Raw genomic sequence first — 19556 nt, 5'->3', positions numbered from 1 at the left:
AATACCCGCATACTGTTACTGAATAATACCCCCATACTGTTACTGAATAATACCTCCACACCATAACCAGTGACTGAATAATACCCCAATACTGTTACTGAATAATACCTCCATACTGTTACTGAATAATACCTCCATACTGTTACTGAAAAATACCCCCATACTGTTACTGAATAATACCTCCATACTGTCACTGAATAATACCCCCATACTGTTACTGAATAATACCTCCATACTGTCACTGAATTATACTTCCATACTGTTACTGAATAATACCCCCATACTGTTACTGAATAATACCCTCATACTGTTACTGAATAATACCTCCACACCATAACCACATAGTGACTGAATAATACCCCCATACTGTTACTGAATAATACCCGCATACTGTTACTGAATAATACCTCCATACTGATACTGAATAATACCTCCATACTGTTACTGAATAATACCTCCATACTGATACTGAATAATACCTCCATACTGTTACTGAATAATACCCCCATACTGTTACTGAATAATACCCCTATACTGTTACTGAATAATACCTCCATACTGATACTGAATAATACCTCCATACTGTTACTGAATAATACCCCCATACTGTTACTGAATAATACCTCCATACTGTTACTGAATAATACCCCAATACTGTTACTGAATAATACCCCCATACTGTTACTGAATAATACCCCCATACTGTTACTGAATAATACCTCCATACTGTTACTGAATAATACCTCCATACTGTTACTGAATAATACCTCCATACTGATACTGAATAATACCTCCATACTGTTACTGAATAATACCCCCATACTGTTACTGAATAATACCTCCATATTGATACTGAATAATACCTCCATACTGTTACTGAATAATACCTCCATACTGTTACTGAATAATACCTCCATACTGATACTGAATAATACCCCCATATTGTTACTGAATAGTACCTCCATACTGTTACTGAATAATACCTCCATACTGTTACTGAATAATATCCCCATACTGTTACTGAATAATACCCCCATACTGTTACTGAATAATACTCCCATACTGATACTGAATAATACCCCCATACTGTTACTGAATAATACCCCCATACTGTTACTGAAAAATACCCCCATACTGTTACTGAATAATACCTCCATACGGTTACTGAATAATACCCCCATACGGTTACTGAATAATACCCCCATACCGTTACTGAATAATACCCCCATACTGTTACTGAATAATACCCCCATACTGATACTGAATAATACCCCCATACTGATACTGAATAATACCTCCATACTGTTACTGAATAATACCCCCATACTGTTACTGAATAATACCCCCATACTGTTACTGAATAATACCCCCATACTGATACTGAATAATACCCCCATACTGTTACTGAATAATACCCCCATACTGATACTGAATAATACCCCCATACAGTTACTGAATAATACCCCATACTGTTACTGAATAATACCCCCATACTGATACTGAATAATATCCCCATACTGTTACTGAATAATACCCCCATACTGTTACTGAATAATACCCCCATACTGTTACTGAATAATACCCCCATACTGTTACTGAATAATACCCCCATACTGATACTGAATAATACCCCCATACAGTTACTGAATAATACCCCATACTGTTACTGAATAATACCCCCATACTGATACTGAATAATATCCCCATACTGTTACTGAATAATACCCCCATACTGTTACTGAATAATACCCCCATACTGTTACTGAATAATACCCCCATACTGTTACTGAATAATACCCGCATACTGTTACTGAATAATACCCCCATACTGTTACTGAATAATACCTCCAAACCATAACCACATAGTGACTGAATAATACCCCCATACTGTTACTGAATAATACCTCCATACTCTTACTAAATAATACCTCCATACTGTTACTGAATAATACCCCATACTGTTACTGAATAATACCTCCATACTGTCACTGAATAATACCCCCATACTGTTACTGAATAATACCTCCATACTGTTACTGAATAATACTTCCATACTGTTACTGAATAATACCCCCATACTGTTACTGAATAATACCCCCATACTGTTACTGAATAATACCTCCACACCATAACCACATAGTGACCGAATAATACCCCCATACTGTTACTGAATAATACCCGCATACTGTTACTGAATAATACCTCCATACTGATACTGAATAATACCTCCATACTGTTACTGAATAATACCTCCATACTGATACTGAATAATACCTCCATACTGTTACTGAATAATACCCCCATACTGTTACTGAATAATACCCCCATACTGTTACTGAATAATACCTCCATACTGATACTGAATAATACCTCCATACTGTTACTGAATAATACCCCCATACTGTTACTGAATAATACCTCCATACTGTTACTGAATAATACCCCAATACTGTTACTGAATAATACCCCCATACTGTTACTGAATAATACCCCCATACTGTTACTGAATAATACCTCCATACTGTTACTGAATAATACCTCCATACTGTTACTGAATAATACCTCCATACTGTTACTGAATAATACCTCCATACTGTTACTGAATAATACCTCCATACTGATACTGAATAATACCTCCATACTGTTACTGAATAATACCCCCATACTGTTACTGAATAATACCTCCATACTGATACTGAATAATACCTCCATACTGTTACTGAATAATACCCCCATACTGTTACTGAATAATACCTCCATACTGTTACTGAATAATACCTCCATACTGATACTGAATAATACCTCCATACTGTTACTGAATAATACCTCCATACTGATACTGAATAATACCTCCATACTGTTACTGAATAATACCTCCATACTGATACTGAATAATACCTCCATACTGTTACTGAATAATACCTCCATACGGTTACTAAATAAAACTACCAAACCATGATCACATATTACTACAACATTGTGTCAGAAAAAAACCACCATACTGTTAGTGAATAAATCACACTATATATAGACTAATATTACCACCATATAGTGACCTTATAGAGGTAGATTCCAGTTATACACAAGATATCTGCAAACCATATAAGTGATTACAGTATAGTTATATTGAGTGACTATTGTGGCAAATTTTTAAGTCTTTAAAATTTTTATACTGTTTTTTGGTAGGTTCCGCTGGAGCGTTTGGACTACGTTGTAGATTCATTGGACTACTCAGATGATCTACTTTTAAAAAATAAAATAAAATGGTGAAAGAGGGTTGCATGGGGGAGTTTAGATTTCAATAAAAGTTTTTCTTGTCTGTTTTTTTTAATACTTTATTATGGCCTTAGTAATGGCTGCTGTCTGATTGAGAGCGTCCATTACTAAGAAGGGGCTTCGTGTTAGCCAGTAAAAAGGATATCACTAACCCCTATTATTACCCCGATTCTCACTGCCTCGAGAGGAGTACGATCCAGTACCCGACCATCTGAAGCGACGGTAAGGCAGCAGGGTGGTCACAGGCTGGTTTTACCAGGCTGGGAAGGGATAAAAAACGTGGCCCTTCCCACCCTGGTGATGCTAGGCTGCAGCTGCTTTATTGTATCTGGCTGGTTGTGAAAAATAGCGGGAACCCCACGTCTTTTAAAAAAAAGAAATAGAAAAAAAATTATGTGAGATCCCCTCCATTTTTCATAACCAGCCAGATACAATAAAGCAGCAGCCTAGCATTACCAGGGTGGAAAGGGCCATGGTTTTTGGCCATTCCGAGCCTGATATTACCAGCCTGCGGCCATCCTTGTACCCGCCCTTCACTTCAGACGGTCGGGTGCTGGATCGTACCCAGCTCTTCCCGGTACTCCTGGTGGCGGTGGGTACCAGGGTAATAATAGGGGTTAGTGATAGATAGCCTTATTACTGGCTAACACTAAGCCCCTTCTTAGTAATGGACGCTCTCAATCAGACAGCAGCCATTACTAAGGCGGTAATGAAGTATTAAAAAACAGAGACATAAAGAAATGTATTTTATTGAAATGACAACTCTTCCACACAATCCACTTTAACCATTTTATAAAAAAAAAAAAGAAATAAAGCTTAAATCAGCGAAGTAGTCCAAGGAATCTACGACGGAACCTGCAAAACAAAAATTAGCAGTATGAAAAATAAAAATAAAGTTGGCTGCCCCCACAGACGTACAAACATATGAATAAATAGCTACCTTCGGAAACATATTAAAATAATTAGAAAAATTAGGCCCATAAAATAAAACATATCAAATAAAAAATAAATAATTATAACACCTTTCTTTTAAAGACAACCTTTCACCTCCCCATACATGTACAGCTGAGTGCAGCATGTAATGGGGAGGGCTGCACACACTCTGGGGCACTTTACATTTTTTTCCTAGCCTCCTTCGTTATTTAGATATCGGTGCTGTAATATTTGACGCCCGATATTTAAATAACCCCATGAACTGTCAATGGGGAGGTAATTGGCAAGGGGGCGTGTAACATCGCTGTGACACTGTCCAATCAGCTACGGTCAGCGTTACAGCAAGAGCTGGAGAGAGCGCATGCGCGCAGCTCCGCCAACACTAAGGAACACAAGAGGAGAAGAAGAGTGTTAATTCTTCTTCTTCTGTTCCATGGCATCAGAGCTGTGCGCGCACGCACGCTCTCACTCTTTAGCTCTCGGCAGGCAAGGACGACAAGACTGATCTCTCACCTGAGATCACAGTCTTGTACTTGACTGCCGAGAGCTGAAGAGTGAGAGCGTGCGCGCGCACATGATCTCCTCTCTCCAGCTCATGCTGTTGACATTGTCCGTAGCGGATTGGGCAGTGTCACAGCGATGTTACACGTCCCCTTGCCAATTACCGCCCCATTGGCAGTTTATGGGGTTATTTAAATATTGGGCGTCAAGTATTGCAGCACCGATATCTAAGTAAGGAAAGAGGGTAGGATTTTTTTTTTAAAGTGCCCCACAGTTTGTGCAGCCCTGACCATTACATGCTGCACTCAAATGCAAATCTGTGGGCAGGTGAAAGATTCTCTTTAAAGTGTAACAACTTTTTTAAAAACTTTTGACATGTCAGAAGTTTTGATCAGTGTGGTCCGAACACTGAGACCCCCCACTAGTGGGGGACTAGTCGCTAAAACGAAGCAGCAGAAGTGCTCGGGTGAGCGGTGTGCCGCTTCAATTCTGTTTGGCTTTACTTGGAGCAGTGTACATGCTCAATAGAAAGTCTAGGAGTCCGTACACCGCTCACTCGGCTGAAAGTCGATCATAAATGAAGCGGCACAGCGCTCATCCGAGCACTTCTGCTGCTTCGTTTTAGCGATTGGTGGGGGCCTCAGTGCTCGGTCCCCCACCGATGAAAACTTTGGACATGTCAGTATGATATATAAAGATATCTATTAATGCGATTGGTGCAAGTTTTAATTACTGTTTTAATAAATGATTTGCACTTTTTGAGATACAGCTGCTTCGTATCCTGTATACAGAGCAGCTGTATATAGCACTGAGACCGGAATCCATTAGGTCGCCTATTACCGATCACATCTAAGTTATGAACTTAGATGTGATCGGTAACAGCTCGATCCTGCAGGACTCGCTGACACTGAATCAGTCAGTCCCGCTGACCTGACGGATACAGGATACAGCGCCATATACATTATATAATATATTTATTTTAATTAGCGGGGGCAGGTTTATGGGGAAGGATTAGGGCCTGTTCACATCAGCGTTGGCTTTCCGTTCCGGGGTTCCGTGGGAGGTTTCCGTCGGGTGAACCCCGCAACGGAAAGTCAAACTGAAACCACAGCTTCCGTTTCAGTCACCATTGAAATCAATGGTGACGGAAACATTGCTAATGGTTTCCGTTCGTCACCATTCCGGCAGGTTTCCGTTTTTGTGACGGAATCAATAGCGCAGTTGACTGCGCTAATGGTGACGGAAACGGAAACTGTGGTTTCAGTTTGACTTTCCGTTGCGGGGTTACCTCCAACGGAACCCCAGAACGGAAAGCCAACGCTGATGTGAACAGGCCCTAAGGCTTCTTTCACACTAGCATTAATATACGTTTACCGCTCTTCCGTCAGAGGAAGAGAGGATCGATACGTTAAACGGAAAGCAACGGTTCCATTAGAATTACCATTGCTTTCAATGGTAATTCTTTTGTATCAGTTGCTTTCCGTTTGTCTCCGTTCGCTAAGTTTCCGTTTTTTTTAAAGGAAACAAAAGTGCAGTCTGCAGAACTTTTATTTCCGTTCAAAAGAACGGAAACCTAGCGAACGGAGACAAACGGAAAGCAACTGATACAAAAGAATTACCATTGAAAGCAATGGTAATTCTAATGGAACCGTTGCTTTCCGTTTAAAGTATCGATCCTCTCCCTCTGACGGAAGAGAGGTAAACGTATATTAATGCTAGTGTGAACAAAGCCCAATACAAGATATAATAATAAAAAAAAAAAACAAGCTGGGATTTGAACCAGCAACCTTCGTGTGTAAGGCAGACAAGCTAACCACTACTCTATAGAAACTGTCAGTCAATGCCTGTGAAACTGTAGTAATTGAGGGTTTATTTAATGATAGGCACTATTAGTCTCTCCTGTCTCTCTGCTGCGTGTGGGTGGTGACTGGTCAGAGACTCACAGTCAGACTGGCTGCCGCAGCTGCCGCATTCAGTGTGCACTGTGAGTGACTGTGAGACTCACCAGTTACAGCCCTGTTTGTAGCTTTCCCACGCTAATTAAGCACAGGAAAGCTACAAAGCCAGGAGTATCCGGGGGGGGGGGGCGTTTTACTGACAGCAGAGGGCTCTATAGGGGGGAATTATCCCCCCACCATAGAGCCCTGACTAGTTACTATACTGAAAGGTTAGGGGGGTCTGAGCATCTGACTGACTGCTCTAAAGGGGGGGGGGCAGAATCCCCCCCTATAAAGCTCTCTGCAGTAAGTCAGACGCTCAGACCCTCCCCCACCCACACTAATCGTTGCATTATAGTGATGTGAGGGCTCTATGGGGTGCATTATTCCAGCCCCATAGAGCCCTCTGCTGTCGGTAAAATGCCCAGACTCCCACTTGCAGTATACTCACGTCACGGGTCACAGTCCCAGCAAGGCAGGAACTTACCTCGTGCTTCTGGTGCTGCTCGTCGCTCCTCCTGCAGACTTGCTCCTCTCTGGCTGTATACAGCGTCAGAGAGGAGGAGGAGTGTTACAGACGTTCGGCACGTCTGCTATGTGCGTCTGCATGGCCCCTCCCCCCGGTCCAGTCCGTCCCGGGCTGAAAATACCGCCCCCCCCCCTTTGGGTAGGTGGTGCCGCCTGAGGCCGTCGGCTCACCTGGCCTCATGGCAGATGCGGCACTGGGCTTAATAATGGCCACAAGGTCTGCCATCTTATGTTCACACGGCATATGTTTAGGCTGAAGAATACAAGGCTGATTTCTAGAAAAACAGCCTCTGAAATCCAGGCATTTTTTGGAGCTGATTTTCAATTTTTACAAACGTTTTTGAAGTGTATTTTGAGGCCTATATTTGAAGGGTAAAAAAGTTTTGACTGTCAGAATATGGAGACACAAAAACATGATTTTTAATTTTCTTTTAAAAGTGTTTTTATTGTTCAAAAGTAGTAAAAAAATGTAAAAAACTTTACAAATTTGTTGTTGCTGTAATTGTACTGACCAACAGAATGTCAGTCAAATGATATCGGAATGTATATTTTTTTCACATCTTATCCCCAAAAAAATTATAAACGTTATAAAATACATTGTACATACCCTAGAATAATGCTATTAAAAATACAACTAGTCCCTGAAAAAAATATGCCCCCATACGTCTAGTTCGACAGAAAAATTTAAAAGTTATGGCCCTTAAATACAGTGATGAAAAAACAAATAAAATCTGTGTCCATTAAATTTGAAAACCACGCCGATAGGCGACAAAGCTGCGTATGGAGTCTGAAGAATGCGCTAATAAAAAAGAATAGTCAGTGGTTTATATGAAGAGATTGCAGATGTTGGGATTGCTTGGTTTTGTCTCTGGTGTCGGTGTTCAGAGGAGAAATTGTGGCCAAAATGTAAAGGTTTTGTGTGTTTTAACTATAATTGACCCTAATAAGCTTGGCCTTCTAAGAAAGGTCTACTGTTATAAAATATAGTACACATAATACATTTTAACACTGTAGTGTTATGTGCACGGCCATGTCTGATGGCGTGCTGTACTATGCTATCTCCGTCGGTCCCATAGACTTTGAAAGGACTGGCAGCGCACGTGCTCAATCAACACTCCAGTTAAACTCCTTTTCACTGTGGTCGTGCAGTGAGGAGGAACAGGAGCTCGGGACTACCGCTCTAGTTATTGGTAGGGGTTCCAGCGATCAGACATTTATCACCTACTCTGTGGATGGGTGATAAATGTTGATCTATGCACAACCCCATTACAGCTAAAATGAGTTGTGTCACTGAGGGGTTCAAATGCACCTAAGGGGAGATTCACACGAACGTTGCGTTTTTGCGCGCGCAAACAACGCAGCGTTTTGCGAGCGTGTCAGCAGCGTGGCCAATGCGTTTTTGAACGATGTATGCGTGTAATACGCGCGTAAGACATGCGTTTTTCCCGCGCGTGGAAAAAACGCACTCAGCTGTTCTGTTTACGCCAGGCTTCAAAAGGGCCATTAATGCAATACCCCTGCTTCATCTGTGCACCTGTGTTAATTCATTTGTGTGCTTTGGATGCAACCCACTGTTTCTACCAGTATTTTAGTGAAGTTTGTCTGCCAGACTGCATTGATGCCACCTAGCTCTCTGGCCCGTGTGCTATTAGCATGGATGATATCCCGTAGGTTTGGGCAACGAGGTAGCCCTCTACGGCCACACCGGCGGAGATCAGGTAGGATGTGGGTTCACCCAATAGTGGCCCAACGCACCTCTAAAGGGCATTTTCATATCCTCTTTGCTGACCTCCGTCGTCACCCTGAGAAATTTCGGGCCTTTTGCCGCCTGTCTGTGCATGCCTTTGATATGCTGCTGGAGCTGGTTCGGCCTGGAATAACCTATCAGAACACAAACATGCGACGCTGTATTTCCCCCGAGGAGCGTCTCCTTCTGACGTTACGGTATGTGCAGTTTTGTGAGCCAGGTTACACCTTTTTTAATGTCCTTAATGTCCTAAACTAACATGTTTTCTTTGTGCTTTGCTTGTATGAATTTCTGTAGTTTTTTGGCGACCGGCATTAGCTACCATGCCCTTCATTTTGAATTCCTAATTGGAGTCTCCACTATTTGCGGCATTGTCCCAGCAACCTGTGTGGTCCTGTGGCAGAGATTGAAGAGCAGCGTGATCCCTCAGCCTACGGCCCAACACTGGCTTCGCATAGCGCAGCAGTTTGAACGCGACACCCAATTTCCTAACTGTATTGGTGCACTCGATGGGAAGCACATCCGTGTGCAGAAACCGCCCCACTCTGGCTCTCGCTACTTCAATTACAAGCAGTATTTTTCAATAGTTTTGCTTGCGTTGTCGGACTGTAATTTCTGCTTTACCATCGTGGACATCGGGTCCTATGGCAGCTCGGCGGATGCACGCATTTTTCGCTCATCTAGAATGGCACAGCGTCTAATGTCCAACCAACTTGATGTCCCCGAGCCTAGCATCCTCCCTGGCACCAGCGGGCCACCCCTTCCTTATGTTATGGTTGCAGATGAAGGTTTTGCCCTCAGCAAACACGTAATGCGGCCATTTGCGCGGAGGGGCATGGATAACCGTAGGCGCATTTTCAATCAGCGACTATGCAGAGCACGGAAAGTCGTGGAATGTGCCTTTGGCATCATGACCAGCAAGTGGAGGGTCCTGATGACATCAATGCAATTGTCGCCGTCAAATGTCACATGCGTGATCAAAGCCTGTGTTGTGCTGCACAACTTTACCCGCATCAATGATGCCGCTCATGATGTGGAATATATGGGAACATCTGCACCCACCACCAGCCTGAGCCAGGCTGCTCGGCCTGGCCGGCCACCGACATGTGGGCAGCGAGTGCGCCACCAATTTGCCGAGTATTTTGCCAGGCAGGCTTGAGAAGTGACCTGCCAGAACGCTGCCATTTGAGTTGTGGTGAAGTTAATCTTATTTGAGAGAACGTCTGTTTATCCCTCAAGGCCTTTTTTGGTGGGGGGGGGTGTGGGGGAGGGTTAGGGACTCGCAAAACTTGAGGCCCCTTGACGTGGGTTGCGAGCTTAAAGCTCGGTAGGCGCTTGGAATACCCTTTTTAGACGGCAGGAATGCATGGACATCACATCCTCTTGTGGAAACTATGTATTTCCTGCCCTATATGTATGTGAGCGTTTCGGGGGGAGTAAAGTTAGTTCTGGCCAAACACTAACTATACTAATTACAGCTGAGTTCCTGGTATTCCAAACCCCTTCCGAACAACGAAGACCTCAAAGATGTGGTGGAGAAATCTAATACCGTCACAACCTCTAAGGCAACAGCACCTCCTAGCGGTAGAGGCAGTAGAAAAGGTGTGCAAGGTAACAAAAGGATTGTCCACACAGAACTTCAAAATATCGAACTTTAGTAGTAGTCATGTTTGTGGCACATACTCGCCATATCAGCCAAATAAATACAGAGGCGGGAAAACATACCCGAACAAAAAGGTGCACCAACATGATGCATATACAACAAATTCCTAGCATGTCATCGATTTCTAACATGTGTCGGTAGAAAAAAAGAGCCCCTAAAGATTCTGATAGGCATGGGTCGGCGAGCTGTAACCCGACCGTTCCGCACCACTCTGCTGTACCCGGCCCTGAGGAGCCTGTTCCTGCACAGCATATTGGGGTTGATACTGCGGGTGGTAACCCTGAGGCTGCATGTGAGCCTGTAAACTTGGCCCAGGTATGGAGTATTGAGGAAAGTGATGGACTGGCCCAGGCATTGGGGCAGGGGAGAGGTATCTTGGGGCAGGAGGGTATTGCGCCATCTGCGAGAAGACGGGGGCAGGTTGGGAGGGCCTTGGCACATGGGCACGCGCTGAGGGCATATATACACTACGCCAGTGCTCCAGAGAAGTAAAGCACCGGCCTGGACTTAGCGGGGGTGTCGCACAGTCGATTAAAGACAGCATATTTATTTGCAGCCGCACCAACCTATCCTCTGGTACCCGCCGCATCAAAGGTGCCATGCTCCGGCAAAAAAAATCGTGCTGGTCCTCATCGGCTGCACGGCGCAGGTACTCCAGAACACGGGCGTCAACCTGTGCAGCTGCGGGTGGGTTACCAGGACGTCTGCGGCGGGGTGCTGCTTGTCTAGGTGCTACTTGGTCCGGTTGTCCTGCTTCAGGCGCTGAGGCGACTGGACCAGGATCCTCTCTAGTGGCCTCCGGGGTGAGGGCGACCAGGGGAGCAGCGGCTTCGGACGCCTGGCTACACTGGGGCCGTGCCTCCTCTTCTGAAGCATCCAGAGTGTCGCTAGTTCTATAATATAGGGGACACGTCAGTTGAGGAAACAAATGTCATGTGCAAACACCAAGGCGTTTTGGGGTATGTAACATGTTTGGAGGGTGACGTGGCCACAAAGGGACAACAACGAGTACTTACGGTCGCATGTCCATTATTTCCCGCAGGAACAACAGCTGGTCGTAGTACATGTAGCGCCGTTTTTGGGGACCACCATCTCCGCTACGGGCGCCGGATCCATGTTCTCGACGGAACTGGTCCCTCGAGCTGCGCCACCGTCTCTTTACATCGTCCACTGTATGATGAATAAGAACACATCATTGATTAAACTCAGCAGATGTGAGTGCGCACACAGACAGTGCATGTATAAACTGGTGTTATTAAACACACGTCTACACAAGAACAAGCCTAAGTTGATGATACTATATATAAAGATGGCACTGAACCGAAACGTTGGCAATGACAGGCAATTATTCAGCAGGGACGCAATATCCAATATGGATGTCATTATACACATCAATGGCGACACACAGATATCCACTCACCAATTTGTAGCCGGTCACGGGTGCGGCTGTCGGCCCACTCCTGCTCAAATAGCGCCTCTGCTATCTGCTCCCATGCTGCCTCCTTCAATGTGCGGTCATGGTACGACTCCGCATGGGTGTTCCAGACCTCCGGCCGCTCCTGAACTAACCGAATGAGCTTCCCAACATCCATCTGCCGAGGCATGCCTGCAAAGTGCTTGTGGTGCTTTTGCAAACGGTGTGGCCTCTTTTGCAAAACCTGCTGTCTAACCAACTTCCTGCTTTTCTGCTGGTTTCAACTAGTTAGTTCAAACTCATTTGCATTGAGACAACGTGTCCTGCGTGAAAAACGCGCGTTCGCAGCTGCTGCCAGCGTATGACATGCGTGATTTTCACGCACCCATTGACTTCAATGGGTGCGTGATGCGTGAAATACGCAGAGTTTTTGAACCTGTCGCGTATAGTACGCAGCGAACAAACGCTGCGCAAGAATCACGCACCGTTTGAACTGCCTCATTGACTTCTATAGTGCTGTGCGTGATGCGCAGAAAATACGCGGCCTGCACGCGCGCAAATCGCGCTCGTCTGAATCCCCCCTAAGGCACCAGTTATGTGCCAAATATATTTACTTGAAACATAAATTCAAAATCTACAATAAAAAAGTGGAGAGTTTTTCCAATTGTAATATGACTGTTAGGGGGTTAATAAATCTCCCCCACTGTCTTAAACTTGATGTTGTAGGCTTTCTTATGTACAGACTTCAGGACTTCTCTAAACCCAAAATATTATGGTGCGATGTTCCCGATTGTGCTGTCTGCACAAACATAACCTTGTTACAAGGAGAGGAACATATGAAATCTACAGTGTGTTCTGTGTTAGGGTATTGACAATAAAGAGGTACATCTCTATTTCACATATATCAAAACAATAATAACTTTGACAATTGCGATTTTAAATTGCACATATTGCAGGATAATAGTTTTCCTGTTGTAATCTGCCAAATGGCATGAAGTGTAATGAAAATTGGGCTCAAGAATCAGCGACTGCTACGTAAATGTATGAATGCCCATCACCCTAGCACACAAATATACCAACGTTTATTTGAAATGAAATCCCATCCATTATTTGTTTAGGTTTGCCATCAGACACTTATTAGGCCCTGTTCACACTGAGTTTTTTTGCAGGCAGAAAAATCTGACCCGAAGGAATTTTGAGGCAGATTTTGGCCTGTCTGCAATTTCTTGCCGTGATTTTCGCCATTGAGTGCCACGGGTAAATAAAAGCCACTAAAAATGCTTGGTCTGCCTCCTATTGATTTCAAAGGGAGGTCAGAGGCGGAACCGCAGCAAGAAACAGCATGCCACTTTTTTTTTTACCTTGAGCAGGTAAAAACCACCTCTGACTCCCATTGAAATCAATGGTAGGCATCTTCGGACGTTATTTGCCGCTGATTCCGACACGGTTTCTGCGTCAAAATCAGCGTAAAAAAAACCTCCGTGTGAACAGGGCCTTATCTTGTCTAAACCAGATTAAGGGCTCATGCACACTATGAAGCCACGTGCAGACACCCTGTTTGGAGGCACATGTACCACTGTATGCTGTCTCTATGAGAAGCAATGCTTTTCTAATACCTCGGTAACATGACTTGCAATGCTGCATCCCATGTTTTTTTTCCCCTCATAGATTTATACAGAATTTGTGCCAAAAGAACAGTGTGACTTAGGGTATGTTCACACGGCCAAATTTCAGACGTATACGAGGCGTATTATGCCTCGTTTTACGTCTGAAAATACGGCTCCAATACGTCGGCAAACATCTGCCCATTCATTTGAATGGGTTTGCCGACGTACTGTGCAGACGACCTGTTATTTACGCGTCGTCGTTTGACAGCTGTCAAACGACGACTCGTAAAAATACAGCCTCATCAAAAGAAGTGCAGGACACTTCTTTCAGACGTTTTTGGAGCTGTTTTCTCATAGACTCCAATGAAAACAGCTCCAAAAACGGACGTAAAAAAACGCCGCGAAAACGACGCGAAAAACGCAGCGAAAAATGCGAGTTGGTAAAAAACCGTCTGAAAAGCAGGGTCTGTTTTCCCTTGAAAACAGCTCTGGATTTTCAGACGTTTTGGTTGACTACGTGTGAACATACCCTTAGGGCTGATTCAGACGTGCGTGGCGTTTTTGCGCACGCAAAAGACGTGGCGTTTTGCCTGCGCAAAAGCCACTTACCTGCTCCGTGAGGCAGCATCATATGATGCGCGGCTGCGTGGTTTTCGCGCAGCCGCCATCATTATGACACGCCATTCGGATGTTTGTAAACAGAAAAGCACGTGGTGCTTTTCTGTTTACATTCATCCTTTTGACAGCTGGTGCGCGAAACAGGCAGTTCGCACGGAAGTGCTTCCGTGCGACCTGCGTGGTTTTCACGCATCCATTGACTTCAATGGGTGCGTGATGCGCAAAATACGCAGAGATATTGACCATGTCGCGCTTTTTGCGCAGCGGACAAACGCTGCGCAAAAAGCACGGACTGTCTGTACTGCCCCATAGACTTGTATTGGTCTGTGCGTGGCGCGTGAAAACCACGCAGCCCGCACGGACGCAATACACGTTCGTGTGAATCCAGCCTTAATGAAAAAAAAAAATGCAGGCACATGGTGCAGTATGAGCTCGTAGAAAGCTGTGTGCCGTATAATGGATCAGTGGAACATGGATGAGACCATAAAATCTCCATGTTTAGGTTTGGTTCACACTAGCATTTCTTTACAATGTTTTGACATGTATTTTGCTGAAGAAATGTTTGATGTGTTCCATTCTCTTTTTTTTTTTTTTACTAAATTCCAACTGAAACCCAACTTCATTTCAAGCAATTAAAACTTATAACAAGTTAGGTAATGATAGTTTATTGTATAACTGGTCCTAGAGGTCTAAAACGTCTGATCCTTCAGATAAGAGTTCCCTGGGGGTAGACAAGTTCTTCACCTCACCAACAAGAGTGGAACAAGCTGTTATTATACACAAGGCAAAGATTTCAAGCTACACCTTCACTCCAGACATGTATAAAATTATTACTTAGGTAAACTATACATCCACTCTAGATATCTAGAAATACACCGTGTTCCAAATTATTATGCACATTGGATTTAAAGAGGCTCTGTCACCAGATTTTGCAGCCCCTATCTGCTATTGCAGCAGATAGGCGCTGCAATGTAGATAAGAGTAACGTTTTTATTTTTAAAAAACGAGCATTTTTGGCCAAGTTATGACCATTTTTGTAGTTATGCAAATGAGGCTTGCAAAAGTCCAACTGGGCGTGTTGAAAAGTAAAAGTACAACTGGGCGTGTATTATGTGCGTACAACGGGGCGTTTTTACTTCTTTTACTAGCTGGGCGTTGTGTATAGAAGTATCATCCACTTCTCTTCAGAACGCCCAGCTTCTGGCAGTGCAGATCTGTGACGTCACTCACAGGTCCTGCATCGTGTCGGACACATCGGCACCAGTTGATTCTGCAGCAGAATCAGCGTTTGCAGGTAAGTAGCTACATCGATTTACCTGCAAACGCCGATGCTGCTGCAGAATCATCTGGAGCCTCTGGTGCCGATGTGTCCTCGCTCGTCTGACACGATGCAGGACCTGGGGAAGTGACGTCACAGCGTGATCTCTCGAGAACACGCTGTGTCTGCACTGCCAGAAGCTGGGCGTTGTGAAGCGAAGTGGATGATACTTCTATACACAACGCCCAGCTAGTAAAAGAAGTAAAAACGCCCCAATGTACGCACATAATACACGCCCAGTTGGACTTTTACTTTAAACACGCCCACTTGGACTTTTGCAAGCCTCATTTGCATAAATACAAAAATGGTCATAACTTGGCCAAAAATGCTCGTTTTTTAAAAATAAAAACGTTACTGTAATCTACATTGCAGCGCCGATCTGCTGCAATAGCAGATAGGGGTTGCAAAATCTGGTGACAGAGCCTCTTTAAGTGTCATAAACATATAATTATTAGTTTTTCAATTAAACTCATGGATGATATTGTGTCTAAGGGTATGTTCACACGGCCAAATTTCAGACGTATACGAGGCGTATAATGCCTCGTTTTACGTCTGAAAATAGGGCTGCAATACGTCGGCAAACATCTGCCCATTCATTTGAATGGGTTTGCCGACGTACTGTGCAGACGACCTGTTATTTACGAGTCGTCGTTTGACAGCTGTCAAACGACGACCCGTAAATTTACTGCCTCGGCAAAGAAGTGCAGGGCACTTCTTTGCCACGTAATTTGAGCCGTTCTTCATTGAAATCAATGAAGCACGGCTCAAGGTTTACGAGCGTCTCAGATGCCTCGTAAATTACGAGGAGGAGCTTTTACGTGTGAAACGAGGCAGCTGTTAACAGTCTGTCTTTTCACACGTAACTGCCTCTCAGCGTGTGAACATACCCTAAGGGTATGTGCACACGTAGTGACCAAAAACGTCTGAAAATACAGAGCTGTTTTCAAGGGAAAACAGCCCCTGATTTTCAGACGTTTTTTGAGCAACTCGCGTTTTTCGCGGCATTTTTCGCGGCGTTTTTCGCGCCGTTTTCGCGGCGTTTTTTACGTCCGTTTTTGGAGCTGTTTTCATTGGAGTCTATGAGAAAACAGCTCCAAAAACGTCCAAAGAAGTGTCCTGCACTTCTTTTGACGAGGCTGTAATTTTACGCGTCGTCGTTTGACAGCTGTCAAACGACGACACGTAAATGACAGATCGTCTGCCCAGTACGTCGGCAAACCCATTCAAATGAATGGGCAGATGTTTGCGGACGTATTGTAGCCCTATTTTCAGACGTAAAACGAGGCATAATACGCCTCGTTTACGTCTGAAAATAGGTCGTGTGAACCCAGCCTTAGGGTATGTGCACACATAGTGACCAAAAACGTCTGAAAATACAGAGCTGTTTTCAAGGGAAAACAGACCCTGCTTTTCAGACGTTTTTTGAGCAACTCGCGTTTTTTGCTGCATTTTTCGCGGCGTTTTTTACGTCCGTTTTTGGAGCTGTTTTCATTGGAGTCTATGAGAAAACAGCTCCAAAAACGTCCAAAGAAGTGTCCTGCACTTCTTTTGACGAGGCTGTATTTTTACGCGTCGTCGTTTGACAGCTGTCAAACGACGACACGTAAATGACAGGTCGTCTGCACAGTACGTCGGCAAACCCATTCAAATGAATGGGCAGATGTTTGCCGACGTATTGTAGCCTTATTTTCAGACGTAAAACGAGGCATAATACGCCTCGTTTACGTCTGAAGATAGGTCGTGTGAACCCAGCCTTAGGGCTCTTTGGGTCATTGTAATCAATCTCAGACACATGTGATAATTAGTTTTCCAGGTGTGCCCAATCAAAGGAAAACTACTTAAGGCTGGGTTCACACGACCTATTTTCAGACGTAAACGAGGCGTATTATGCCTCGTTTTACGCCTGAAAATAGGGCTACAATACGTCGGCAAACATCTGCCCATTCATTTGAATGGGTTTGCCGACGTACTGTGCAGACAACCTGTCATTTACGCGTCGTCGTTTGACAGCTGTCAAACGACGACGCGTAAAAATACAGCCTCGTCAAAAGAAGTGCAGGACACTTCTTTGGACGTTTTTGGAGCCGTTTTCTCATAGACTCTAGTGAAAACAGCTCCAAAAACGGACGTAGAAAACGCAGCAAAAAACGTGAGTTGGGCTGGGTTCACACTACCTATTTTCAGGCGTAAACGAGGCGTATTATGCCTCGATTTACGCCTGAAAATAGGGCTACAATATGGGTTTGCCGACGTACTGTGCAGACGACCTGTAATTTACGCGTCGTCGTTTGACAGCTGTCAAACGACGACGCATAAATTGACTGCCTCGGCAAAGAAGTGCAGGGCACTTCTTTGCAACGTAATTTGAGCCGTTCTTCATTGAACTCAATGAAGAGCAGCTCAAGATTTACGAGCATCTCAGACGCCTCGCATAATATGAGGAGGAGCTTTTACGGCTGAAACGAGGCAGCTGTTTTCTCCTGAAAACAGTCTGTCTTTTCAGACGTAAAAGCCTCTCATCGTGTGCACATACCCTTGCTCAAAAAACGTCTGAAAATCAGGGGCTGTTTTCCCTTGAAAACAGCTACGTATTTTCAGATGTTTTTGGTCACTACGTGTGCACATACCCTAAGAAGGACGTTCCACATTATTAAGCAGGCCACAGGTTTCAAGCAATATGGGAAAGAAAAAGTATCTCTCTGCTGCCGAAAAGCGTGAAATAGTGAAATACCTTGGACAAGGTATGAAAACATTGGATATTTCAAGAAAACTTAAGCATGATCATCGTACTGTGAAAAGATTTGTGGCTGATTCAGAGCACAGACGGGTTCGTTCAGATAAAGGCATAATGAGGAAGGTTTCTGCCAGACAAATTAATAGGATTAGGAGAGCAGCTGCTAAAATGCCATTGCAAAGCAACAAACAGGTATTTGAAGCCTCTGGATTCCCGCGAACCTCAAGGTGTAGGATCCTCCAGAGGTTTGCAAGTGTGCATAAAGCTATTATTCGGCCACCCCTAAACAATGCTCACGAGCAGAAACGGTTGCAGTGTGCTCAGAAATACATGAAGACTAATTTTCAAACCGTGTTTACTGATGAGTGCCGTGCAACCCTGGATGGTCCAGATGGATGGAGTAGTGGATGGTTGGTGAATGGTAACCATGTCCCAACAAGGCTGCAACGTCAGCAAGGAGGTGGTGGAGTCATGTTTTGGGCTGGAATCATGGGGAGAGAGCAGGTAGGCCCCTTTAGGGTCCCTAACGGTGTGAAAATGACCTCTGCAAAGTACGTAGAGTTTATGACTGAACACTTTCTTCCGTGGTACAAAAAAGAACCGTGCCTTCCAAAATTATCTCCTTGCACGACAATGCACCATCTCATGCTGCAAAGAATACCTCTGTGTCATTGGCTGCTATGGGCATAAAAGGAGAGAAACTCATGGTGTGGCCCCCATGTTCCCCTGACCTCAACCCTATTGAGAACCTTTGGAGCATCCTCCAGCAAAATATCTATGAGGGTGGGAGGCAGTTCACATCAAAACAGAAGCTCTGGGAGGCTATACTGACATCCTGCAAAGATATTCAAGCAGAAACTGTCCAAATACTCACAAATTCAATGGATGCAAGAATTGTGAAGGTGATATCAAAGAAGGGGTCCTATGTTAACATGTAACCTGTTAAGTTTTTTTTGATTGAAAGAGTCTTTGATTTCTGTAAGGCTGGGTTCACACGACCTATTTTCAGGCGTAATGGAGGCGTTTTACGCCTCGAATTACGCCTGAAAACACGGCTCCAATACGTCGGCAAACATCTGCCCATTCATTTCAATGGGTTTGCCGATGTACTGTGCCGACGACCTGTAATTTTACGCGTCGCTGTCAAAAGACGGCGCGTAAAATAACAGTTTCGTCAAAGAAGTGCAGGACACTTCTTGGGACGTAATTGGAGCCGTTTTTCATTGAATCCAATGAAGAACAGCTCCAAATTACGTCCGTAATGGACGCCTCGCAAAACG

At 44.3% G+C, this 19556-nt stretch overlaps 1 protein-coding gene across 1 annotated transcript; it reads right to left on the bottom strand.

The window, feature by feature from the left end:
- Nucleotides 1-10560: 10560 nt before the first annotated feature.
- On the bottom strand, nt 10561-12480 carry LOC142751022 (uncharacterized). Its single transcript, XM_075859996.1, has 3 exons — nt 12006-12480; nt 11602-11755; nt 10561-11478 (listed from the first exon to the last, which is right to left on the bottom strand). Exons 1-3 carry the CDS (start codon nt 12187-12189, stop codon nt 10740-10742), a joined length of 1077 nt encoding a protein of 358 aa, XP_075716111.1. The 5' UTR covers nt 12190-12480; the 3' UTR covers nt 10561-10739.
- Between the last annotated feature and the right edge of the window lie 7076 nt (nt 12481-19556).

Source organism: Rhinoderma darwinii, chromosome 3 (genome assembly GCF_050947455.1).
Source record: "Rhinoderma darwinii isolate aRhiDar2 chromosome 3, aRhiDar2.hap1, whole genome shotgun sequence".
Taxonomy (NCBI): domain Eukaryota; kingdom Metazoa; phylum Chordata; class Amphibia; order Anura; family Rhinodermatidae; genus Rhinoderma; species Rhinoderma darwinii.
The sequence above is the reverse complement of the archived record's forward strand: the minus strand, read 5'-3'. Positions and strand labels throughout refer to the sequence as shown.